Source organism: Xiphophorus maculatus, chromosome 17 (assembly GCF_002775205.1).
Source record: "Xiphophorus maculatus strain JP 163 A chromosome 17, X_maculatus-5.0-male, whole genome shotgun sequence".
In the NCBI taxonomy this organism is placed as follows: Eukaryota; Metazoa; Chordata; class Actinopteri; order Cyprinodontiformes; family Poeciliidae; genus Xiphophorus; species Xiphophorus maculatus.
In genome coordinates, this window is record NC_036459.1 from 7,798,038 (window position 1) to 7,819,842 (window position 21,805).

General features: G+C 36.7%; 3 protein-coding genes across 6 annotated transcripts in view; 1 reads left to right on the top strand and 2 right to left on the bottom strand.

The window, feature by feature from the left end:
- The window catches only part of kdm7a (lysine demethylase 7A), a 32,471-nt gene extending 24,933 nt beyond the window's left edge, over positions 1 to 7,538 (bottom strand). Inside the window, exon 1 of the mRNA XM_023350499.1 lies at positions 7,432 to 7,538. Within this exon, the coding sequence (XP_023206267.1) occupies positions 7,432 to 7,529 (98 nt within the window). The 5' untranslated portion in view covers positions 7,530 to 7,538. The remainder of the gene's footprint in view (positions 1 to 7,431) is intronic.
- LOC102228993 (endoplasmic reticulum-Golgi intermediate compartment protein 2-like) lies at positions 1,753 to 21,317 on the top strand. 4 transcript variants are annotated; one of them, XR_002754274.1, is made up of 15 exons: positions 1,753 to 1,833; positions 12,224 to 12,357; positions 12,441 to 12,549; positions 13,245 to 13,291; positions 13,374 to 13,441; positions 14,585 to 14,625; positions 14,717 to 14,818; positions 14,895 to 14,990; positions 15,925 to 15,980; positions 16,334 to 16,432; positions 17,335 to 17,432; positions 17,516 to 17,678; positions 18,180 to 18,259; positions 18,344 to 18,482; positions 21,229 to 21,317. XR_002754274.1 is itself a non-coding variant. In XM_023350500.1 (14 exons), the coding sequence occupies exons 1-14, from the start codon at positions 1,826 to 1,828 to the stop codon at positions 18,407 to 18,409; spliced, it is 1,167 nt and encodes a 388-aa protein (XP_023206268.1). In that variant the 5' UTR covers positions 1,753 to 1,825; the 3' UTR covers positions 18,410 to 21,255. The 4 variants fall into 4 exon arrangements, 3 of the variants coding, with proteins under 3 accessions (XP_023206268.1, XP_023206269.1, XP_005806951.1); XM_023350500.1 differs by having other exon boundaries at positions 18,344 to 21,255; XM_023350501.1 differs by lacking the exon at positions 21,229 to 21,317 and having other exon boundaries at positions 14,612 to 14,625; positions 18,344 to 20,906.
- LOC102229254 (fatty acyl-CoA reductase 1-like) overlaps positions 18,728 to 21,805 on the bottom strand; it is a 46,880-nt gene continuing 43,802 nt past the window's right edge. The window contains exon 12 of the mRNA XM_005806895.3: positions 18,728 to 21,438. Coding sequence (XP_005806952.1) covers positions 21,276 to 21,438 — 163 coding nt within the window. The 3' untranslated portion in view covers positions 18,728 to 21,275. The remainder of the gene's footprint in view (positions 21,439 to 21,805) is intronic.

Consider the following 21,805-nt stretch of genomic DNA (forward strand, 5'->3'; position numbering starts at 1 on the left):
CAAGCTGCTACCTACAGACAGCACTGGAAGTCTCACTTTCAGTCACGTTAAGATATAAAATTCTGTGTTTTCTTTAAGGATTTTATGTAATATTCGTACATAGAGTTACTCTCTGCATAGCTTAAGTTCTGTTGATGTCTAAGAGGTTCGTTAGAGAACATTACTGAGTAAATTCGGCATGTAAGAGGAAGAGAAAACGTTGTGGAAAGAGAAAGTTTAAGGGTGATTTCACACCAGCCCTGTTTAGTCTGCTAAAATTAAACCTTGTTAACCTAGACAGTCCAAAGAGAGTTAGGTTGTTTGTTTTTGGACTTTTCTGCCTGAAAACCTCGGCTTTGGTTTGCTTTAAGTGAAATCTGATACAGTTTAAATGTAAAGCGCTCTAAAGCAGGAAGTGGACGACAGTACAAGGCATTCTGGGTAAATACAGCGTTTTGTTACCAAAAACAAAAGAGAAATCCCACAGTCACTAAAATCTGACACCACTCCATTTGTGTTTACATTTTGTGAAGAATGAAGTTGCACTCAGTGTCTTGAGGTTTTGGTGTCATTTCCTTCACTCGCCTGTGGTGCAGCACCACCACAGGCGAGGAGGGGAACAGCATTTTCCAAAGGGTTAGGTAAAAGCAAACCGCAGCAGCTGAAAATGTAAATAACGTTGCAACTTTGGTCCCCAATTGAACTGAATCCACCAGACTATCAGGTGGCCCACATAAAAAATTATTAGATTTAAAACATATTGTCCATCATTAAACATGGGGGTGGCAGCATTATGCTGTGGGGTTGCTTTTCTTCAGCAGGGAAAACCACAAGAAAACCTGCTTCTTCCATTCTTTACAAATAGAAATCCAAAAAGCATGGTTTGCTTTTGTAATCTTTGTTGGGGTGAAACGATTAATCAGATTAATTGTGATTAATCGATTAGTGGAATAATTCTCAACTAATTTAGTAATTGATAAATCCTTAACTGGAGTACACATAGACTCAAAAAAGCCATTTGCAGAAAGAACAACACACTCAGAGCAGTAACTAAGACAAAACTGTACAAAAAAATTTACAGTTTGGATTGAATACAAAAGAAAAGCCTTCGCAAATATATTCTACCCAGAACTCCTAACATGCAATAGTTTCAGCTTCATCTCAATCAAATTCTGTAAAAGCCAAAATCTCCTATTAAAACATCTTTTTCTAACCAATTATTAACCAGTTAACCCAAAATTAACCAATCAATCAACAAATGATCAAGTGTTCACTAAAGGAATGATATGCTGTTGCATTTTAGGCAATAAAATGTTTATTTTGTTACATAAAAAGGAATATATAAAAAGTTTTATGAAAAACCAGCAGAATGTGCCATTTTTTATTTGGTTAATTAATTATTCTAGCAATTAACTGATTATTAGAATAATTATTAGTTGCAAAAATGTTTCCTCTTATGCTACAATTGTGTACTATTTTGTGTATTTAGTCTAACTAAAATTGGAAAAATAGCAGAATGAAGGGTTTGCAAAGCACTGTGGATTTTAACAGCAATAAGCATCCAAGATGAATGAAGATCCATCTTGGATCTTCCAAGATGGATCTTCTTGAACGCCGTCGAGTTTTTTAAAAAGCTAGACGGCGTTGGGGAGTCTGCAGTGAGCAAAAAGTCTCACTTTGTTGTTTATAGTGCGTCGGGGAGCCAGGAGGAGCTTAACAACTTAATTGGCCTTAAGGCTACTGCAGCTCTGTTTTCACACACTTCTTCGACATGGCGTGTCCCGCACACTCAACCCTCCTGAGTCCAAAAACAAACTCATCTGGTGGCTTTTACAATCCTGTTTACATGAGATGGTAAGTAAATAAATAGCGACTAGTTTCCAAACTATTTAACATAATGATGGGCGATTAATCAAAATTATTTTTTTGGTTTGTGAAGATTAAATTTTTTGGAAAATCTGGATTTGCACTGGCTGGACGATATGGCTTAAAAATAACATATCCAATTTTATTCCTACCAGATCCGATTTTCATTAAATTTTTTCCTAAGAAATAAATGACAAAATATTTTCAAAAAAAGTAGCTTTTATTTCAGTCACCCCTTCAGGGAGTTGGACAAAAGAGTATTAGGGCCAGGCTACAATAATTTATGTTTAACTATGAGAATATAGTAATAATATTAGCAGAATAAAGATGCAATTTTACCAGGACGTCTTATAAATCTGAGAAAAAGGTTTTAATGAGATTATTAATTTATTTTCCATGTTGGCATTCTTATAAAATTACTACTTCATGCTCCTAAATTTGCTACTTTACTGTCCTATTACTACCACTGTATTCTTGTAACATCATTACTTTATTCATGTTAAAAAAAAAAAAAAAACAACCTTAGACTAACCTTAATATTTTGTCGTAGGATTGACCTGAATTCAAAGTCCAAAAAACAAAACAAAAAAGCCCAAAAAACAAGGATTGGATTGGTGGGACTTAATTTTCCAAAAATTAAGTATTCAGAATCCAAAAATTTGATTAATCAATAAAATCTATAAAACTGCTCAGCCATTGTTCAGAGAGATGTCAATGCGCCAAGTGCGGCCATCTTGTTTTACAGCTTCTCTATTAGCAGCTAGGTACGGGTAGTTGCAACCATGTTGTTTTCACAGATCGCAATGAAGATATCTGTGTGCGACTCAAAGTCCCACAAAAAAATAGAAAATTACATAGAATATGAAATTAAATAGTCCTGCCACAACAAAATTTAAGATCTGGGATAGCTAGAGTCTTAGTTAGCAAGAATACATTAGCAGCTAGTTAGCACAAGCCAACTAGCTGCTAGCTTCTGAGTCACAGAATGCAGTGAAGATGTCTGCACACGACGGTATACTCCCACAAGAAAACAGAAAACTACATACAATATGGCATTATAAATAGTCCAGACAACACTAAATTTAAGCCGTGGGATTTGGATATTTAAGGCCAACTCATTGTTTTCCAATTAATTTAAGGTATTTTAATGCCTTAATTTTAGATACACAAATTTAAGACTTCTGAGGGATCCCCAGACATCGTAAATTTGGTTGACTAATAATCAATATGTGAGCTTTTGAGTCTATTAACATCGATTAAGCTTAACCGAATGTCGTTTCCATGGTTCCTAGACTCAACTTCCCAATGAATATAAACAGGAACTCTCTTTAACTTATCAGACACCTACGATCTGAACATCTCCATCAGGGACAGCAATATCTCTTCTTTCATCTATACATCCACTTAGACTTTGGGTAAACACGAAGAAGGCCCTCGGCTGAGGCAATCCGTCTCTCTTTAGTGCGCTCACACTCTGTTGGACAGTGACGGATCGTCCATTGAACTTGGCTCCCCAGAGCTCCCATCAATCACCTCCCTCTGTCCCATCACGGACTGCCGATCTATCGTCACCCCCACCGTCAGGAAATCAGACAATGGGAGGGCCTGAAATCAACACTGGGATCTGACTTGACCTGCTAAGGATTTGCAGAGTGGCTTTTATTTCAGTCCACCCTCAGTGAGTTGGACGATGGAGTATTAGGGCCAGACTACGAGGCGTTTTGTTTAATTACGAGGATGTTGTTACAAAACACGCAATTTTACCACAACGTCTTAACATTACGAGAAAAAAGTTGCTTTAATGAGAAAAGCTTCTAGAGTCATTAGGATTTGAAGTGTTTCTTTCTTCATAATGGACTTCATAATTCAAAGTCTTGCTGCTCAATTTGTTGTCGATGTGTTAAAAGTTTACGAATTTCTATTAGGTATTAAGTATTAACTGTAAAACGTATACCAAAGTATAACTTTAAGAGATAATGTTCTTCATTAAATTGTGTTATTTTACGTGTTGGAGTTTTCATAAAAGTACGTCTTTATTCAGGTAATTTTACAACTTAGTGACTCTATTCTGGAAACATTACGACGTTACTCGGGTAACTTCACCACTTTACTACAATAACCTTACGACTTTATCCCAGTAACTTTACAACTTTATTTCTGTAACATTACAACTTTATTCTTGTAATACTATGACCTTATTCTCATAATATTGGCCCTAATATTCTGTAGAGTTGACCTGACTTCAAAGTCCAAATAAGTAAAATATGAAAAGCAAGATGGCGGCCATTGGCGAGCTGACATCACCCATCACAATGGAAACCCAAGGAGTGCATTAGTGATATAAAAATTAAAAGTCTAGATTTTCAAAACAATAACATTTTCAAAACCTCAAACCCAATCAAAGCGGTCATAATTTTCCACTCTTTATCACAATACATCCACAAACATCGATGGTATTCATTGGGATTTTACAGGACAGTAAATACTTCAAACTAGGTTTTGCTGCAGCTGCCTGCCAAGGTTTTGACATTTCTGCCCATTCCTATTTGTAGAAAAGCAAATCTCTGCATTGTTTCTCTGATTAATTGGATGTACATGTCTCAGTAGGTTTGCAGTCATCCAAGAAAAGCTTCTTGTTTAAAATTATGGCCGTCTTTATGACAACTCTAGGGATATCTACTGTTTAGGTAACTTTTGAAGGCAAGTTGTCGCACTGGATTTTATTTAGGAGCTAAAGAAATATGCTTGCAGCACTTTTCATATTATTTATGAAGGTATTTTTTATAACTTTGCTCTACATGGTGTTGGTCTACGAGATAAAATCACTGTAAGCACATTGAAGCTTGTGGTATGCAAGGTGACAAAATGTGAAAATAAATAGACAAAAATGGGTTTTTAGAGCAATACAACCAGTCGTAACAGCAAGAGCACACAGAGAAGCAGCAGAAGGGTCAAAAGGTGAGCTACTGGAAAACATTTCTTCAACAAATAATTGTTTCCATCTCCTTGCTAAAACCTAAGGTTTCATGGCAAATAGAAATAATTCCAAACAAAACTTGCAGCTACCCAGATATTGGTGCTGAGAAAATACTGGACGGGGGCATCGAGGTGAATACACACTTCTCTGTTGCCTGGTGACGTTGCCGTTCACTCGTCTGGCACTGATAAACCCCAGAACTTGGATACCAAAAGACCCAAGCGATAGAAAACAGGGAACACTTCGGCAACCGAGGGAGAAAGACAACGTTCCCCCCACACACACAAACACAAACCAAGCCAACAAGCGGAGAAACGAGCATTTGGGAGTCTGAGTTCCTCTCATTTCCACTCAATCGACTTGCCAGAGAATATCCCCCTTCCTTCTGGCCAGGCTCGTGGGAAAGAGGTTGGAAAAAGCGGCCGCTTTTGGAGGTGCGCCCTGTGCGTTTGTGTCCATTAGTCATCAATGGGGGAACCTGGACCATTTGTTCCTTCCTTCGTGTTGGCACATGACACACACAGTGAGTGTTTTCTGGCTCTGGAGAGCCACGAATTGTGACAGCCAAGTTTCTGGCAGGACACCCGATGGTTGGTTACGCAACGGCTTCCGTCATTTCAGCATGAGCAGAAACAGATTGTTGTATTCATAAACAGTTGCTGTGGAGATGCACCCACACAGGCTGAGTCAATACATGGTCTAGGTCAGCCTCTGGGCCACGGAGATAAAAAGTGAGGACTGCAGAAAGTGAATAAAATCTATGACGACAGCCCTGATCCAAACAAAACTGAGTTTGTCAGGGATACCCAACTCCCTGGTCCGTTAGGAATAGTTAAGGACAACTACTACATCCTGGACTACTACTTTTAACTACACCCTGTTAGATCTAAACGATTAATCGTGATTAATCGTTTTACTGAAGTAATTGTCAAACAATTTAGTAATCAATTAGTTATTAACTGGAGGATACAAACAAAAAAAAAAGACTTGCTGAAAATCAGACTGACTGCTTCAACCTGATTTGCTACTTTTATCTACACCCTGTTAAAGCTGAAATGGTTAATAGTGGTTAATACATTACTTAAATCATCAACTAACTTAGTACTAGGGAAAGAACACCACACTGAGAGCAGTAATTAAGTAAAACTTTATAAAAATATGAATTTTCCATTTAAGATTAAAAAAATATGTTCTACCCAGAACTAATAGAGTGGCATAGTTTAGCTTCACCTGACAAAAACAAAAATCTCCTATTAAGCATCTTTTGCTATCCAATTATGAATCAGTTAAATCAAAAATTAGTCAATCTACAAATTATCAAGCGTTCACTTATTGCATTTTAGGCAATAAAATGCTTATTTTCTTACGTATTTTTAATATTGTATGAAATAAGCTCACATAATTACCTGAAAAATCTGCAGAATGTGCCAGTTTTTTATCCGACTAATCAATTAATCATTTGAATAACCAATTACTAAAATAATCGTTAGCTACAGCCAAACATTCTGTACAACTAAGCAAGCAAGTACGTCTTCTTATGCCATAAAATGTTACATTTTAAACCTCCAAAGTTGCTCATGGTATCAGACTAACTTGTAAAATGTTGGATACCAAGCGTGCAGATGATTGGGTCATATTACACAACAATAAATTCATGCAACAAACACCCACACGATATGAATCATATGACAATCTCACGCAACAGTAACTCACTTGAGATCATAATGAGAACAGTAAATCAAAAAGGAAAGTGGAAAGTAGGACAAAGAAGTAACCTGAGGACAACTACATGCTTTGGTTCCTTTAAATTATCCCGCTGTCAGCCGCTAGGGGGCTCCTGCCATGTGGCTCCTCCGCTTGAAAGAGGGATTTAAATTTCTCCAGCTGTCAATCAAAAAGCCCAATCATAACAAGCCCGTTGGGCTCTAACAAATTAGTTAAAAACATTATGTGAAAATATGTATTTTTTTCTTGAAAATCAAAACAACTCTAGAAGTGTTTGTAAAGTAAACAAAAACCCTACAGAGTGTTTCCAAACAAACACAAACTACGGAGTGAGGTGAATCTAATTAAGTTTAAAGTAAACTCTAAAGGTTGAGTTCACGTTTCACAATCAGGTCACACAGACTGAAGCTACGCAGTGAGTTTTCTAACACTGTATCCTATAAATCTCAGTGAATTGTAATATTGTTATGAAGAGAAAACACGCAGGCTTTGTATGTTCCGATCACTGAACTAAGCTTTTGATCTGGCTGACTGACACAGCGCTGTCTCCTTCTAACATTCACACTCAAAATAAGTATTTAACTCGATAACGTCAACTGCGAGGGGGATTTAAGACCCCCAGGTTCACGTCGGGTGATTTAATGTGTCCAGCAGAAAACCTATTTAAGCTCAAAACGATGTGGAAGACATCGCAGCCCCACTTTCGCTCGTCAAGTCGCGTCAATAGACGATTTAAAACCCCCGTCGCCCACCGCTAGTGTTAGCAAGCTAACTTAGCCACCAGTCAACACCGCTCGGAGAAACCGTCGGCTTTATTAACTAAACAACCAGTGTTTGTCGCCTTCACCGAGCCGCGTCCGTTAAAGACCTCCCAAACAACCTACCTGCCGTGAAACCAGTCCTTACAGATGTCGCATTCGATCATAAACCGGCTCACATCGTAGGGCTGCCGGCAGACACAGTACAGCGGGGCCGCCGCCATCTTCCTACTGTCCCCAAACAACGCAGGAATGAAGCGGGCGGGGATTTAACCCACAGTCCGGAAACACCCGAGGTGAGAATTTAAACATCCGGAAACACCCGAGGTGATAACGGGGCATCCGGATGAAGCCGAGGACAAAGCTGTATGGCAGAGCGTTGTAACATATATTCTGAGGCGGGTAGCGTGTCCAAAAATTATAAAACATTTAAAGTAGTACTTCTTTAACATATGTTTACTCCTGTAAAAGCACCGAATATCTGATCTGAACATTTGATTTAATATTTCAAAATCGTGAGACAAATATAAAAATAAACAAACTTATGAGCAAAATGTAAAAATTACAAATGTAGGTAGAAACATTTTCCTAATGTATATGTTTTCCATGCAAAGCTAATAAAACTACCACAGGTATATCTATATTTTCCATTTACTGTATCTTCTTAACCTCCAAATGGAAAAACAGGTTCAGTAGATAGAAAATAACATCACAATAATACCGTTTGTCTCACTAAAATATATATTGTAGGTGTGTCTACTAACCTACTAATAAATGTTTTAAGTCAATGTAATCAACAGACTTGTGTGTGTGTGTGTGTGTGTGGGGGGGGGGGGATCTTGTGACGTCATTAGCCCCACCCCCTTTAATTATTGTATGATATATTGTCTTGCCATATTCCCGACCCGTTACGAGATCCTCCGTTCTATTGAAGCCCATCTCTGACGTCAGTTTCCAAATTATTCATTTCCATCTGTCTGTGTAGGCACACAAACAATAGGTTTTTCCAAAAAGAAAGGGATGACATAATAAAACTGTGTCATGATTTTTCTTCTCAAGAACAAACTGAGGTTTATTTTCCTGAATTATTATTATTATTTTTTTTACTAAATATTGAAAAGTAAAATCATGACTATCAGCCTTATATAATATTGTATAGTACAAGCAGGGATTAGTGAGCCCCAGGACAGAGAAATGTAAAACAAAACCCAAATCTCATTGTGAATTTTTGTCGAGTTTTAGTTCAATGTTGTATAACTTAGTGTAGATTTTTGTGTATTGAGTCAATGTGCATATATTTTTCATTATTTATTGTCTTTTTTTCCTATAAAATCATATCTTCTTTATAACAAAACGTTTTAAAATGTTTTAAATAAAATTAGTTAATCAGAATCATTCAGCTTCATATTCAGTTAGGTACAATAAAATAAAAATAAATGTAATTTAATCAAATTAGAACTATAATAATATGTCACTTTATTTAGGTGCCTGAATTCAAATGTTCATAATTTACCTAGCAATAGCATTTTAATTTTATTGACGCAGGTACTCACTTAGGTTTATTGAAATAAAATAAAAATAAATGTAATTAAATTAATCTGGTTATTTCACTTTTAGGTACTGAAATCCAAATGTGCATAAATTAACTATCGATAAAATTCTAATTTTATTAACTCAATTACTCAGCTGGGTGTATTAAAATAAAAAATAAAAATAAAATTAATTAATCAGATTAATTCATTTTATTTAGAAACCTGAATACAAATGTTCATAACTTACCTATCGATAACATAAACATTTTTATTAACTCAGTTACTTGTAAAATAAAAATAAAATAAAAAATAATAATAAAAAAAATAATTAATTAAAAAAAACAACTCAGGCATATTAAGAAATAGATTACATTAAATTGAATTAATCAGTTTATGTCACTTGATTTAGGTGTCCGAATCCAAATGCATAAATCACCTATCAATAAAATGTAAATTTTAAATACAATTAGAAGTTAATCTAAATAATGTAGACCCATAATCAATTAGGCTTATTAGAATAAAATAAAACTGAATCCCATTATGCATAATCAGCAGTTATTTATCAGTAACCTATAAACATGCAGTCATCTCGCCAAGCAAACAAAAGCTGTTTCTCTGACTCATTCCAGCGCTGAATATTTGCATGGCTGCACACATAACAGCATCCATTTTCAGCCTGAGCAGCTCAGAGGAGCTTAAAAAAATAAATAAATAAATAAAAACACAACGCAGACGCTCAGCGTGTCTCAGCGGAGGATGTCTGACATGCCCTACGTGCCTGCGTGCTGAATAGCAATGGGACCACCGACCCACAGCCTGATCCGAGAGCTGACAGCACCCATCCCCCCTCACATCCATCTGTGCTGCTTCTGCATCGCAGCTCCACTGCGTCCACTGAAGATGCATGCAGACTCATCTGCAGTTTGTTGACTTTATGGATGCAAGCAGTTCTCAGAGCTGCTAGCAGTTGGCTGCACTTAGCGGAAGTAGATATCAGTTAATTTGAACTGATTTGACAATGTTTTGAAGGAACAAAGTGCAACACACTCATACTGTGAACTGCAAAGAAAATATCATATAAGTTTGGATTAGGAAAATAGCATTAAATCAGTTAACACACTGCAAAAACAAAGTATTTTTGCTTTACTTCTGGTGCAAATATCTTGCCACACTTGAAAAGAAACAAAACTAACTTGCAAGTAGATTTTTTTTAGCAAGATAAAGGAGCAATAATTCCTTAATATTGAAGTGCAAGTTATAAGTGAAATAATCTGCCAGTGGAACTAATATGTGTTTAAAAATCTATAGAAACTGTTGACTTTAAACAACCTCCTATCTGTTGCTAAAAAGTCTTGTAAATTAGTTTTGTTGTTTTTAAAGTCTCATAAGATATTTGCACCAGTAAAAGCTCCAAAAAATACTTAGTAAGATTTTGTATTTTTGCACAGAGTCTTATCAGATAAAAACGTCTTTTGTTTGCAGTACCTCATTTAGCGTTTTAAGTCAATAATTTGTTAATTTTGATTTTGAAAAATATTATTGGCATATTATTTAATTTAATACCACATTTTCCTTATTTGTAAGTTATAATATTAGTTCCTTTGGCAGAATATTTCACTATAACTAGTACTTATGAGAATGAAGTCATAATATTACAACTTTATTGTGGTAATGTAAGACTTTATTATCATATTATTACCACTTTATCATCGTAGTGCTTTGACTTTATTCTGGGAATTTTATAACTTTATTCTCATAATTAATTTTTTTTACATTTTTTTGCTTATTTACTCTGTCGTAACTAAGGTATTTGGACTAGAAAATAGACAAAAAGTAAAGATTTAGATTTTTTCCCTTCCCCTTTAACAAATCAAATTATCTTCTGTTTGGATTTATTTAGGTCCTATTTGTCTAATATTATAATTTTTATAAGCATGTCATATATATATATATATAAAAATTCAAAAACAAAATTTTTTGTTTCACAAACCAAAAAATATTATAGATTTTGGTGTTTAGGCGCCCTCTGCTGGTGATATTGTATACTACTGTTTACAAGTCCGAGCACGCTCTACGCAGCACCAGTTTACGTCATCACGTAACGGTGTAACAGACGAAGGCGACCCGCCTCTCGCGGTTTAGCATCATTCGATATGTTGCGTTTAAAACAACCAAATGTCGTTGCAACTGTAACCCTGCTGGTCGCCACGGAAACCGAGGGCTGATTTTAAGACCGACCGGATGACAAAACAGGTAAGATGATTAAAAAACAGCGACGTCACATCAGCGAAGGCCGTTTACGTGTGAAAAGGACCGTTAACGGTCACTTTTATGTACATCTCCACCCTGAATACTAGTCTGCTCCTTTAACAAACCAGCAATTTTAGCTTCTTTTTGTAATTTTTTTGTCGTCTTCCTGTCATTATGACGTCCAGACACAATTAAAAATGGTATAATTAATGTTTAATAACTATTATTGAGACTCTATAAACAAATGAAGTACTTTTTATTAATAGCTTCATAAAACCTCGGTTGATTACTCTTAATGGTTAAATAATTAATTTTTTAATTATTATTTTTAAATAAAGTACTAAAATAAAACATATGTACGCGAAATAAATATTCCACCAAATGTTTGCTAAAATTATTTTAATATGTTGCATTTAGTCTGCAGAAGTGTGAGTAAAAGGTATTTGAAATAGAAAAATGTCAGAATATAGAATCCCCCCCCCCCCCAACTTTGCTTAAGTTTTTAAGGAGGTAAAAGACTGCCATAAATGAGAATAAGTACAGAAATATTAATATAAAAAGTGCAACAGTTATTTAATAAAAATTTATTACAAATCAATTAAATTAAACAATGTAAACTAATAAAAAATAAATTATATATTATTCATATTAATAATATACAAAAATAATCTGTGATAAGGGACTAATATCTCCCACTTTCTCCCAGAGCTACTATTGCTAAAAATGCACTGCTACTGACCAAAAATAACCAATCAGAGCCAGTGCTCACAATCATCCTCATGTACGCTCTGCTAAATGTGCTAATAGCGGAGAAAGGATTTACAGTTACAGGAAACCGGTTTATTTACTCTCAGTTGTGGTTATGCTAACTAGTCTTAGCATTCACAACAGGCTCTGCTAACTACAGGGTAGCAGAGAAAGTGATTGACAGCACTAAGACCCGCCTCTTGGATCTGATTGGTTGTTTTGCATTGTCACTTTGAGCAGGCGATTTTATTGCATTTTATCTGTCCCATGTATTGTCACGACATACTGACAGTTTCAAATAATATGTAGCAAAATATTCTTATAAAAGTTACAGACTGCAGCTTTAAATGACGATGTAGATTAGTTTTAAAAATATTTTGTGTTTGGAGGATTTGGAAAGCCGTCCTGACCGCTAAGATGAGGCGTCTGTCCAGAAGGAAAGCCCTGAGTCTGGTGAAGGAGCTGGACGCCTTCCCCAAAGTGGCCGACAGCTACATAGAAACGTCTGCATCCGGGGGTACAGGTGGGACCAGAACCCTGAAACCAAACAGAACCGGCACCAGAAACACAAACCAAGAGTAACCACTCCATCTGTCTCCTCCGCAGTGTCTATCATAGCGTTCAGCGCCATTGCGGTTCTGGCCATCTTGGAGTTCTTTGTGTACCGAGACACTTGGATGAAGTATGATTATGAAGTTGACAAAGATTTTTCCAGGTTAGCATTTATCGATACGTTAGCTCGCTGCATTGAGATTTGCTACAATACAGGATTTCTCCCAAAGTGTTATAAGTCTGGCGGGCCACCAGGCTTAACTTACTCCTCCGCCAGGTTTAGGAAGTTAAGCCTGGCAGAAAAATAAAGTTTATTTATGTATTTTTCAGTCAATTTCAGCCTCTCCAAAGAAAAAAAAAAGCTGAAACATTAGTGAAAAAAAATACAAGACAAAACGGTACAGAAATAAACAATTTTTAAGTACTTGTCAATCAGAAAATCACAAAGTGTTGACAGAAACAAAGTACTTAGAAGCAAAAGCTTTTTTTATATATCTTTGTTATACTTAAAGCATGATAAGAACCAAAGCAGCAGAGTCTTCTCTGCATATTTTTCTAAAACATGTCTCCAAGGAATTATATTTATTTTACTTTTTTAATGGAGGACCACAAGTGACATAATTAAAAATGAAAGCAGAATTATAGATCGTCCACCTTAGGTAATATATATATATTTTAATCATATTTCATTTTGTTTGCCTTTTTTAAAGACTATCATTGGTGTTTCAGTATTGTAAATAGCCTAGTCAATAACACACTGTCAAATTTTCAAATGTATTGTCAACTTTTAAGATTTTTAACGTAAAAAATGTTAAACCGAGCGATATAAAGCTAAATACGTCTTTTTCTTGACCGCAGTAAGCTAAGAATAAACGTGGACGTCACAGTAGCAATGAAATGCCAGCGTGAGTAGCTGACTTTCTTCATTAAACTGTTTAAATGTGTTTAAATGTGTTAACTCAGGATTTATTTCTGTTTTTATTGCAGATGTGGGAGCAGACATCTTGGATCTGGCAGAAACAATGATCACATCCAACGGCCTGCAGTACGAACCTGTGAGTTCACCTGTTTGGTTGTCAATAAACAACATTTTTATGAAATCTATAAATCAAAAATAAGAAAAGGGTATTAGACTGTTGAAATCAATTGTTTTCAGTTTTGCTATTCTTTACTTGTGGTCATGGGCCAAAGAAAAATCATTTCAAGGGCCACAAATGGCCCATGGGCCTCACTTTGGACACTCCTGACTTATACCAATCTCTGTTTTTCCAGGGAAAATAAAACTTAAATTCAAAATAAACAAGGAAAAAAATTAGAAATCAGGAGCTTAAATACTGGATCAGGTTGTAAAGAACCAGATGAGCTAATTAAAGGAGACGTGGAACAGCTGTGGGATGGAGAGTAGCAGGAAAACTTAACGAGGAAACCAATTAACCCAAAGGAATCTGAACTCAGACTCAAGGAATCAAAGAGAGAAAAAACCTGACAACAATCCAAGAAATTTAATTCAAATATTCATGAAACAAATTAAGGAAGAAAAGGAAATTAATTATATGGCAACACATTAACAACAATAATTAACATGGTAAAAAGCAACTCGATATAGCAAGACCTTTAGAATATAAAAAAGGAAAGAAATTTGTGACTGAGAAACAAAATGAGTGAAGTTTTTTTAGTTGTTGTTGCTTATATATTTAAGATAAAAACTAAATGAAAACAAAATAAGTCAAAATTACCTGACTGTAAAAACCATGAATTGTGTAAACAAAGCAACTTCATACTTTAGAATAAAATTAAAGATTTTTTTCTTTTAGCTTAGAAACATCATTTCAGCAGTCAACATTTTCCTCAAGACATTATTTCCACTTTCTTATTAATAATTCAACTTTAGTCACTGAATAAAATATTTACTTTTTCCTAACAATTCATTTTTGACTTGATCCTGTTGTAATATAAAAACAAACCCACCAGAAAACATCCAGTTACACACATTCAGTTCCTCCAAGTGACAATAATATCCCTTCCTAGATTTAAACATGCGGTTTGTTTAAAATAAACATGTATTTAAACATGTTTTTATTACTTTTGACCAAAAAGTTAAAATTTCAGCTCCAGCTCCTTAGATCAGTCAGAAAATTGAGTGGATGAAAGAAATCATTAAAATGTTTTGCTCACCTCATCTTTGTGCTTTTAATCAGGTTATTTTTGAATTATCCCCACAACAGAGGCTGTGGCAAAGGTAAGAGAAGTTTAATGTCAGTGTTCAGCGTTATGTTTTAAGGATTAGATGGTAATTTATGGCAGTTTTTCTGCTTGTTGTTGTCCTTCAGGACGCTGCGTCTCCTTCAGAGCAGGCTGAGGGAGGAGCACGCTGTGCAGGAGGTTCTGTACAAAACGCTGCTGAAGGGAGCGCCCACCGCTCTGCCGCCTCGGTTCGTCTCCATTCAGACCAGGCAGCTGGTAAAGCACGACTCAGCGAAAACGTTTGACGTGTGGTCTGGGTTTCAGGGAGGACGCTCCCAACGAGCCACTCAACGGCTGCAGGATTCACGGACACGCTTACGTCAATAAGGTGGCAGGAAACCTACACATCACAGTAGGGAAGTAAGGAAATATGCAGAAAATGATGTTTAGATATCAATTTGTTTGATATTTTTAATGTCATCTTTGGAAAAGAAAATGATTTTGGTCCATTTTAACAACAAAAATGTGCAGAAGTGTATAAATATTAAACACCCTGGTAGCTGGTTTTAGCATTTTTAAGGTGAGATGAAAGAAGACAGAATTAACTTACTAATAACTGGCTGAGCAAATGTGTTGGGACTCTGCTAGGGTTGCTAGGCAACGGGCTGAGTTCTACTTGGGGTGCTAGGTAACAGGCTGCTGATTTATGACTCAAAGTTCGGGAGGTTTTTGAAAATTTTCTGACACCAAAAATTCTAAACTTGCCAAAAACTTATTTTTTTTGTGGTTTTTTGGGCCATTTTTAGAAGCAGTAGAAACGCAAGTGGGAGTACTGGAAAACTTTACACTGTAGAAACATAAAATCTTAAGTATTTTGTTAGTTTCTTGTGGAAATATTTTAGTTCACTTGAACTAAGACAAAAACTTTTCACCAAGACATGAGCTTGTCTTAAGTCAATTATTGAATACTAATAAAAATACTAGTTACACTGTCAAATCTCTTATGCCAATATAACTCATAGTTTTTATCAATATTCAATAATTATTAACCTAAAACAAGCTCATATATCTTGGTGAAAAGTTATCTGTTTGTTTTTTTTGTTTTCAGTGCAGTAACATATTTACACTAGAAAAAAAAAAACAAACTTAGTTGGATTCTTTCTTAATTCTTGGGTGGATTTACTGGTGTGTTTTCACTTTGCACGGTTTATTTATTTATGACATTGTAAGGAAAACATTTAGTTAGATTTACATTACCTTGACTTTTTTGTACTGTTTAAATTGATATATTTCCAAAAATGTTAGAAAAACACACGTCAGGTTAACCTCCTGACTAACGTTTTGTATTTTTTAGGCCGATTCACCATCCGCAGGGCCATGCTCACATCGCTGCTTTTGTGAGTCATGAGGGTAAGAATTGTCCTCTCTACCAGGTCCAATTTTAATGGATTTTGTCTAATGAAAAACTTTAGAAATGACAGAAAATATTTTTAATAATCTGCCAGTGGAACAGGGCATTTTTCCCATATTGTAATTTAATATGTCTTGTTCCACTGGCAGGTTTATTTCACTTCAAACTAGCACTTTTTAAAAATCAGTACTAAGAAATAATTGACTTAAAACAAGCTCCCATAAATTGCTAAAAAGTTACTTCTAAGCTATTTTTGCTTCATTTTAAGTGTAGTGAGATATTTGCACTGAAAACGTTGTCTTTTTGCAGTTTACTAACAGAGATCAACTTTTGTCTCCTCGTCTCTCTGTAGCATACAACTTCTCCCATCGAATTGACCATTTATCTTTCGGCGAAGAGGTTCCAGGCATAATCAATCCTCTGGACGGCACCGAGAAAATCACCTACAACAGTAAGTTTATTCAATCTAAAAGACAACATGGCGCCTTTTGTCTTATCAACCGAACAGATGACAAGACGTCTATGCAGTATACCTTTTTTGTACAAAATTATTCTCGTCAGTTCTGCCTATTTTGAGCAAGCGTGCTGGAACTCGGTTTGGGTTGCTAGGTAACGGGTGGAACTCTACCATGGTTGCTAGGTAACAGGCTAGGCTTCCCTGGGGTTACTAGGTCAATGTCAGTTTCTGCTCATTTGTGAATCAACATTCGGGATGTTTTTGAAATTTTTCAGACACCAAAATATATAAAGTTTTGTTTTTCTTTTTCCGAGACCCAAGTGGAAGTACAAAAATGCATATAGTGCAAAAGTAAAATATTAAGATTTATGGTCTAGTTTCTACTGTAAATATCTTGGTACACGTGAAATAAAACAAAAGTTACTTGCATGTAACTTATATTGGAGCTTATTTTAGGATAATAATTTTTGGATACTGATAAAAAGTACAAGTTACTCTTACAAATATTTTCAGAGATAAGACAACATTTTTTCCATAAGTGAAAAAAATCTGCCAATGAAACTGTTACTTTTCATCAATATTCAAGAACTACTAAAATTAAAAACTTTTCACTTATAGCCTGGGGAAAATATCTTGTTAAAAGTGACGATCTACCAGTGGAAGTATTGGTTTTCAAAATAAATATTAAGGAATTATTTACTTAAAAGAAGCTCCTATATCTTGCTGAAAAGTTAATTGTAAGTTAGTTTTGTATTATTTCTAGTTTATGAAGATATTTGCCATAGAAACTAGACCAAAAATACTTGGTAAGATTTTATGTTTTTATAGTGTAAAATGCAGTTTTTAATTTAAATAAGTAAAAAAGTGTTTTGTGTCTGTTTTTCTCCTGTCTGCAGATAACCAGATGTACCAGTACTTCATCACAGTGGTTCCCACCAAGCTGAACACACACCTGATCTCCGCAGACACACACCAGTTCTCCGTGACGGAGCGAGTGAGTGGCCAGGCCCGACTGCTTCAGGTGAACTTGAGTGGGTGTGCTAACTTTGTGTGTGTGTGTGTGTGTGTGTGTGTGAGGAGCGGGTGATCAACCATGCGGCGGGCAGCCATGGCGTCTCGGGGATCTTCGTGAAGTACGACACCAGCTCCCTGATGGTGACGGTGAGCGAGCAGCACATGGCGCTGGGACGCTTCCTGGTGCGGCTCTGCGGCATCGTCGGGGGAATCTTCTCCACCACAGGCGAGTCGGCGGCCATGTTTACCAGCTACGGCAGCCTGGGAGGACCACACTCTGTCCAGCCACACAGCAGGACCTCCATGCGTCTGTCTGTCCATCCATCCATCCATCCAAACATCCATCCATTTGTCCGTTGATCATCCATCCAAACATCCATTCGTTCATCCATCTGTCCACCCATCCAACCAAACATTCATCCATCCATCCGTGGTTTCTGTCTGATCTTTATTATATTTGCCTGACATTTATTCCAGAATTGAACTTATCAAGTTTTAACATGAACAATTCTCGTTACTTCTGAATTGCTGATTTGTATTTATCTTGAATTCCTCAGGCTGAACTTTTGGACCACTGGTTCCATGTTTCCTTTAGCATCCAATCAAATCAAAACCATTTAATGTTCTAGCTGCCAGCAAACTCATCAGTATTTGAATAATCACCCACAATTCCTGCATGCATGTTAAAAATACTCCGTTATATTTAAAACCGTCTTCCTGCTTGAAGGCATGCTTCACAGCCTGGTCGGGTTCTGCTTCGACATCGTCTGCTGTCGCTTTAGACTCGGCGCCTACAGACCCAGACAGGTGAGTCCGGTGGATTCGGTTCTGGACATAAACACACCCATCGATGGAAGCGTTTAAATGCTTTAAACACTGAATCTGTTGCAGGAGCTGCAGCTGAATAACCTGAACAATCACCAAACTCCTCTTCTGGTGGGAAACGCTCCGCTCTAGTCTCACTGTGATCTAAAGACGATCATCTCTGGAAGATGTTTGTTTCAGTAAAATTCATCTCCTTCACTGCACTGTAGGTTAAATATTCCCCCGGTAACTGCATTAATAGTGTTTTTAGTGGCTGTAAATTTGAGTTTTAATTGCTTAAAATGATGTCTTATGATTTGTTATTTAATAGATTAAAATAATGCAAACAAAGAAAATCTATCGTTTTTTAAAAATTGAGATAATCCCTTAAAACGTAAAGTATCAACCAGCAGGAGGATATCTGAAAAAGAAACAAAATCCACATTTGTGAAACAGACAGCAGCACAGATGCGCTTTTTATCCTCTTTATTTCAGTTTTGCCAAGCAGACTGAATCTCGTAAGAGCGGGGAACACAGGTGGTCACACAATTTGCAAAAATGACACCAGTGAGAATAAGATGTTCTCGGTTATGTGTTGCCATTTGCGCCGGCGTCGCATTTTGAGTGAACAAAGACAGTGCTGTTACCAAACGGACAAACATGGATGACAGCATGAAGATAGCCCTGTAGCTCTTTGGGGACAACCTGACAAAACCGATTCATCTCGCAGTCCAAGCACAAAACGACGCAGACACACAACAAAACCAGAGTTTTGCATAAACATTTAGTTTCTTCCCTTTTTCTCCCATAAAATCTCATTCAGTTTGAAAGTAGACAACACCGCCCACCCAGTTCTCCTCAGACTTTACGTTAAATACTTCTTGTAGTTAGAGGGAAGCTCTGTGGTCCTGTGAATACAGCAATGATTCAACAAATACAAGTTTTTGGTAAGCTAAAGTTTTCTTCTTATAAAACTGGATACCAACCACGCCAACCTTAATTAGCAGCGATTCTCCATTCTGTCAGATGTGGCGCCCCTCATGGTTGTGTACTCGGACTCCTTCAAAGTGTGTTTTTTCAGAGAAACACAACTGTTGCTAATTGATTTCACTCTGACACGTTCACTTAACACTTCCCACACCCCAATAAATTATATGACTGATATTGGACAAATACATTTTAAAACTGCTTTGAGTTCTTTAGCATTAGATGCATCATAATTCTTCATTCATCCCCAGTGCAGTGGACCTCCGCTTGTTCGCAATTCGGTTTTCGTAGATTTTTCTTCGGAACATGAATCTTCTCGAATCTTCCAAGTAAATCTAATTTGTTTGAAAGAAAATGCCCCTAAAATACCTCGACGGAGTGCAAATGGTGTCGTTTGTGAAGCAGCTAATATAGGAGCGCCACCAGTTTTCATTGGTGGTGATGGCACAGAAATGACGTAATTTGATCAGCGGCCATTTTAGCTTCAGACGAACAGGAGTGGTGAGCTGTGTTTCGGGGGAAACATCTGTGCATCTGAACAGCTGATATAGTTTGTGATTGGCTGATTTAGGTTATTTAATACGTACAATTTAAGGCCGACCAATATTTGGAAATAAACTTAAGATGAAGAACTGTTTTATACGACACTGAGCTGATTTAGTGACATTGTTGTCACTAAATGTTGACGTTGTTTATATCCAATTGATTCACAGGCTTTTCCAAAATTATATTTAATTGGAAAAATGAACTGCAAAGCATCGATGAATCAATATTTTTACCTAGACTGATTGCCAAGCAGGAACTTGGCAAGGTTAACCTATACAATGTAGTGCTAGATTGTGCTAGCTAGCTAGCATTCTGTTTGTAGCCAGAACAAACAAGATAGTGCATTCTTTCTGCTAAATTTGAATACTCTGCATTTCAACCTCCATTTTTAAGCTTCCCGTCACTGAGCTTCTGTATCGTAAAGCAAAACATCGATCATCAAATAGACGCTGTTCAGATGTCGCCATTTTGTTTGTCCGATCAGCGCCGCCAACGGACATGAGTGGAGATATGGAAGAGTGTAGATGTTAGCTTTTACGGTAACGCTAAAACAGTTTCCACCGTGTATATCAATGCAAATTAAGATATATTTTGTGTTTTTAGCTGTTAAAGTCGGTAGCTGGGTGTTTTTTAACGGGACACCGGGGATCCACTGCACTTTATTTTAAAATTTTAGAGGTTGTCCTCTCAAAACCCTGATTAGGACCATTTTAAAGAACCATCTACAGTTTATGCTACACTATATAAATAAACTCCACTCTGATGTACTATTATTTATATAAACCACACTGCTGAGGTCTAACACACAATCAGACTTGCTTTTTTGGTGCAAGTATAAAGATGTAAAAGTAGTAAACCCAGTTCAGTACAAACAGCTGTACAAACAAAGTAGATGAGCATTCAAAGACATCCCGGTCGTAAATTAGCCAGAAGCCAGCCTAAGTTGTCTCAGCGTTCTGATGTCGCGTGGGCAAATCGTCTGAACTGTCATCTTAAAAAGGCAGTAGATGCACATAATGCAAGACATATTCGAGAATAAAACAAAATAAAATAAAAATAACTACGTAGAGTTCGTCCACCTCTGCTGCAATGATGCAATTCAAGTATGGAAAACAGAGCTGTGACAAGGCAGGAGGTCAGGGAAAGAAGTGGGAAGTCACACAGAAGGCGTATCGTTGCATATATAATTGGCCACTTTGAAGGAAACATTAGGTAGAAAATAAAAAGACAACACTTTCTTTGCAGGACAGGGTTTTTCTGACCGGGAATGTCAAGTTTCCCCAACTCAACCAGTAACTACATAGCAAATAGACCTCGTTATTTTCCTTCTATCAGCCGCAGACGTCCGTGTAGAGAGCCCTGTTTGTCCACGTCAGGAACGTCTGAGTTTAAGGTGACTTTTTTTTGTTTTGTTTTTTTTGTTGTTTTACCGCTGACAGCTGAAGGCGAAGGCTGCCTGTCTCCGGCTCAAGGCTGTGAGGAAGACTCAGTTGGTTAAGGTGCTGGAAGCACGGAAGTAGGAGAGGAACTTGAAACAGAGGCTGACCACAAAGTACCAGATGTTTCTGGCCATCTGGGAGCGGGCGATGAACACCCGCCAGATGAAGACCACCAGCAGGGTGTTGAAGGTGTACCGGATGTTTCTCAACCTGGAGGACAACCAAAAGACACCAATAAGGTCCAAACCCAGACCTTTCATTTAACCCTTGACCTGCAGTAATGGGTAGCCAATAGTGCAGGTCTTTAAAAACATAACTAGGGTTGATCAGAAAAGATTTTAAAAATCATAAATTCTCTTTAAATAATCACGTCTTCTACATAAAACATGTAAAGTTTTACAGCCATGATCTCCAAACGTTTGTGCAACATAATTCTGACAGAACTCACTGTTTTCACAGAGTTACTGTTTGTTTAAAAGCAAAATTTACATAAAATGATTGCCCCTCCCAAAGTCTCACAAAGAAAAGGCGGGAATAACCATAGCAACCGGTTCTGTCCCTCTGTAGCTATATTTTT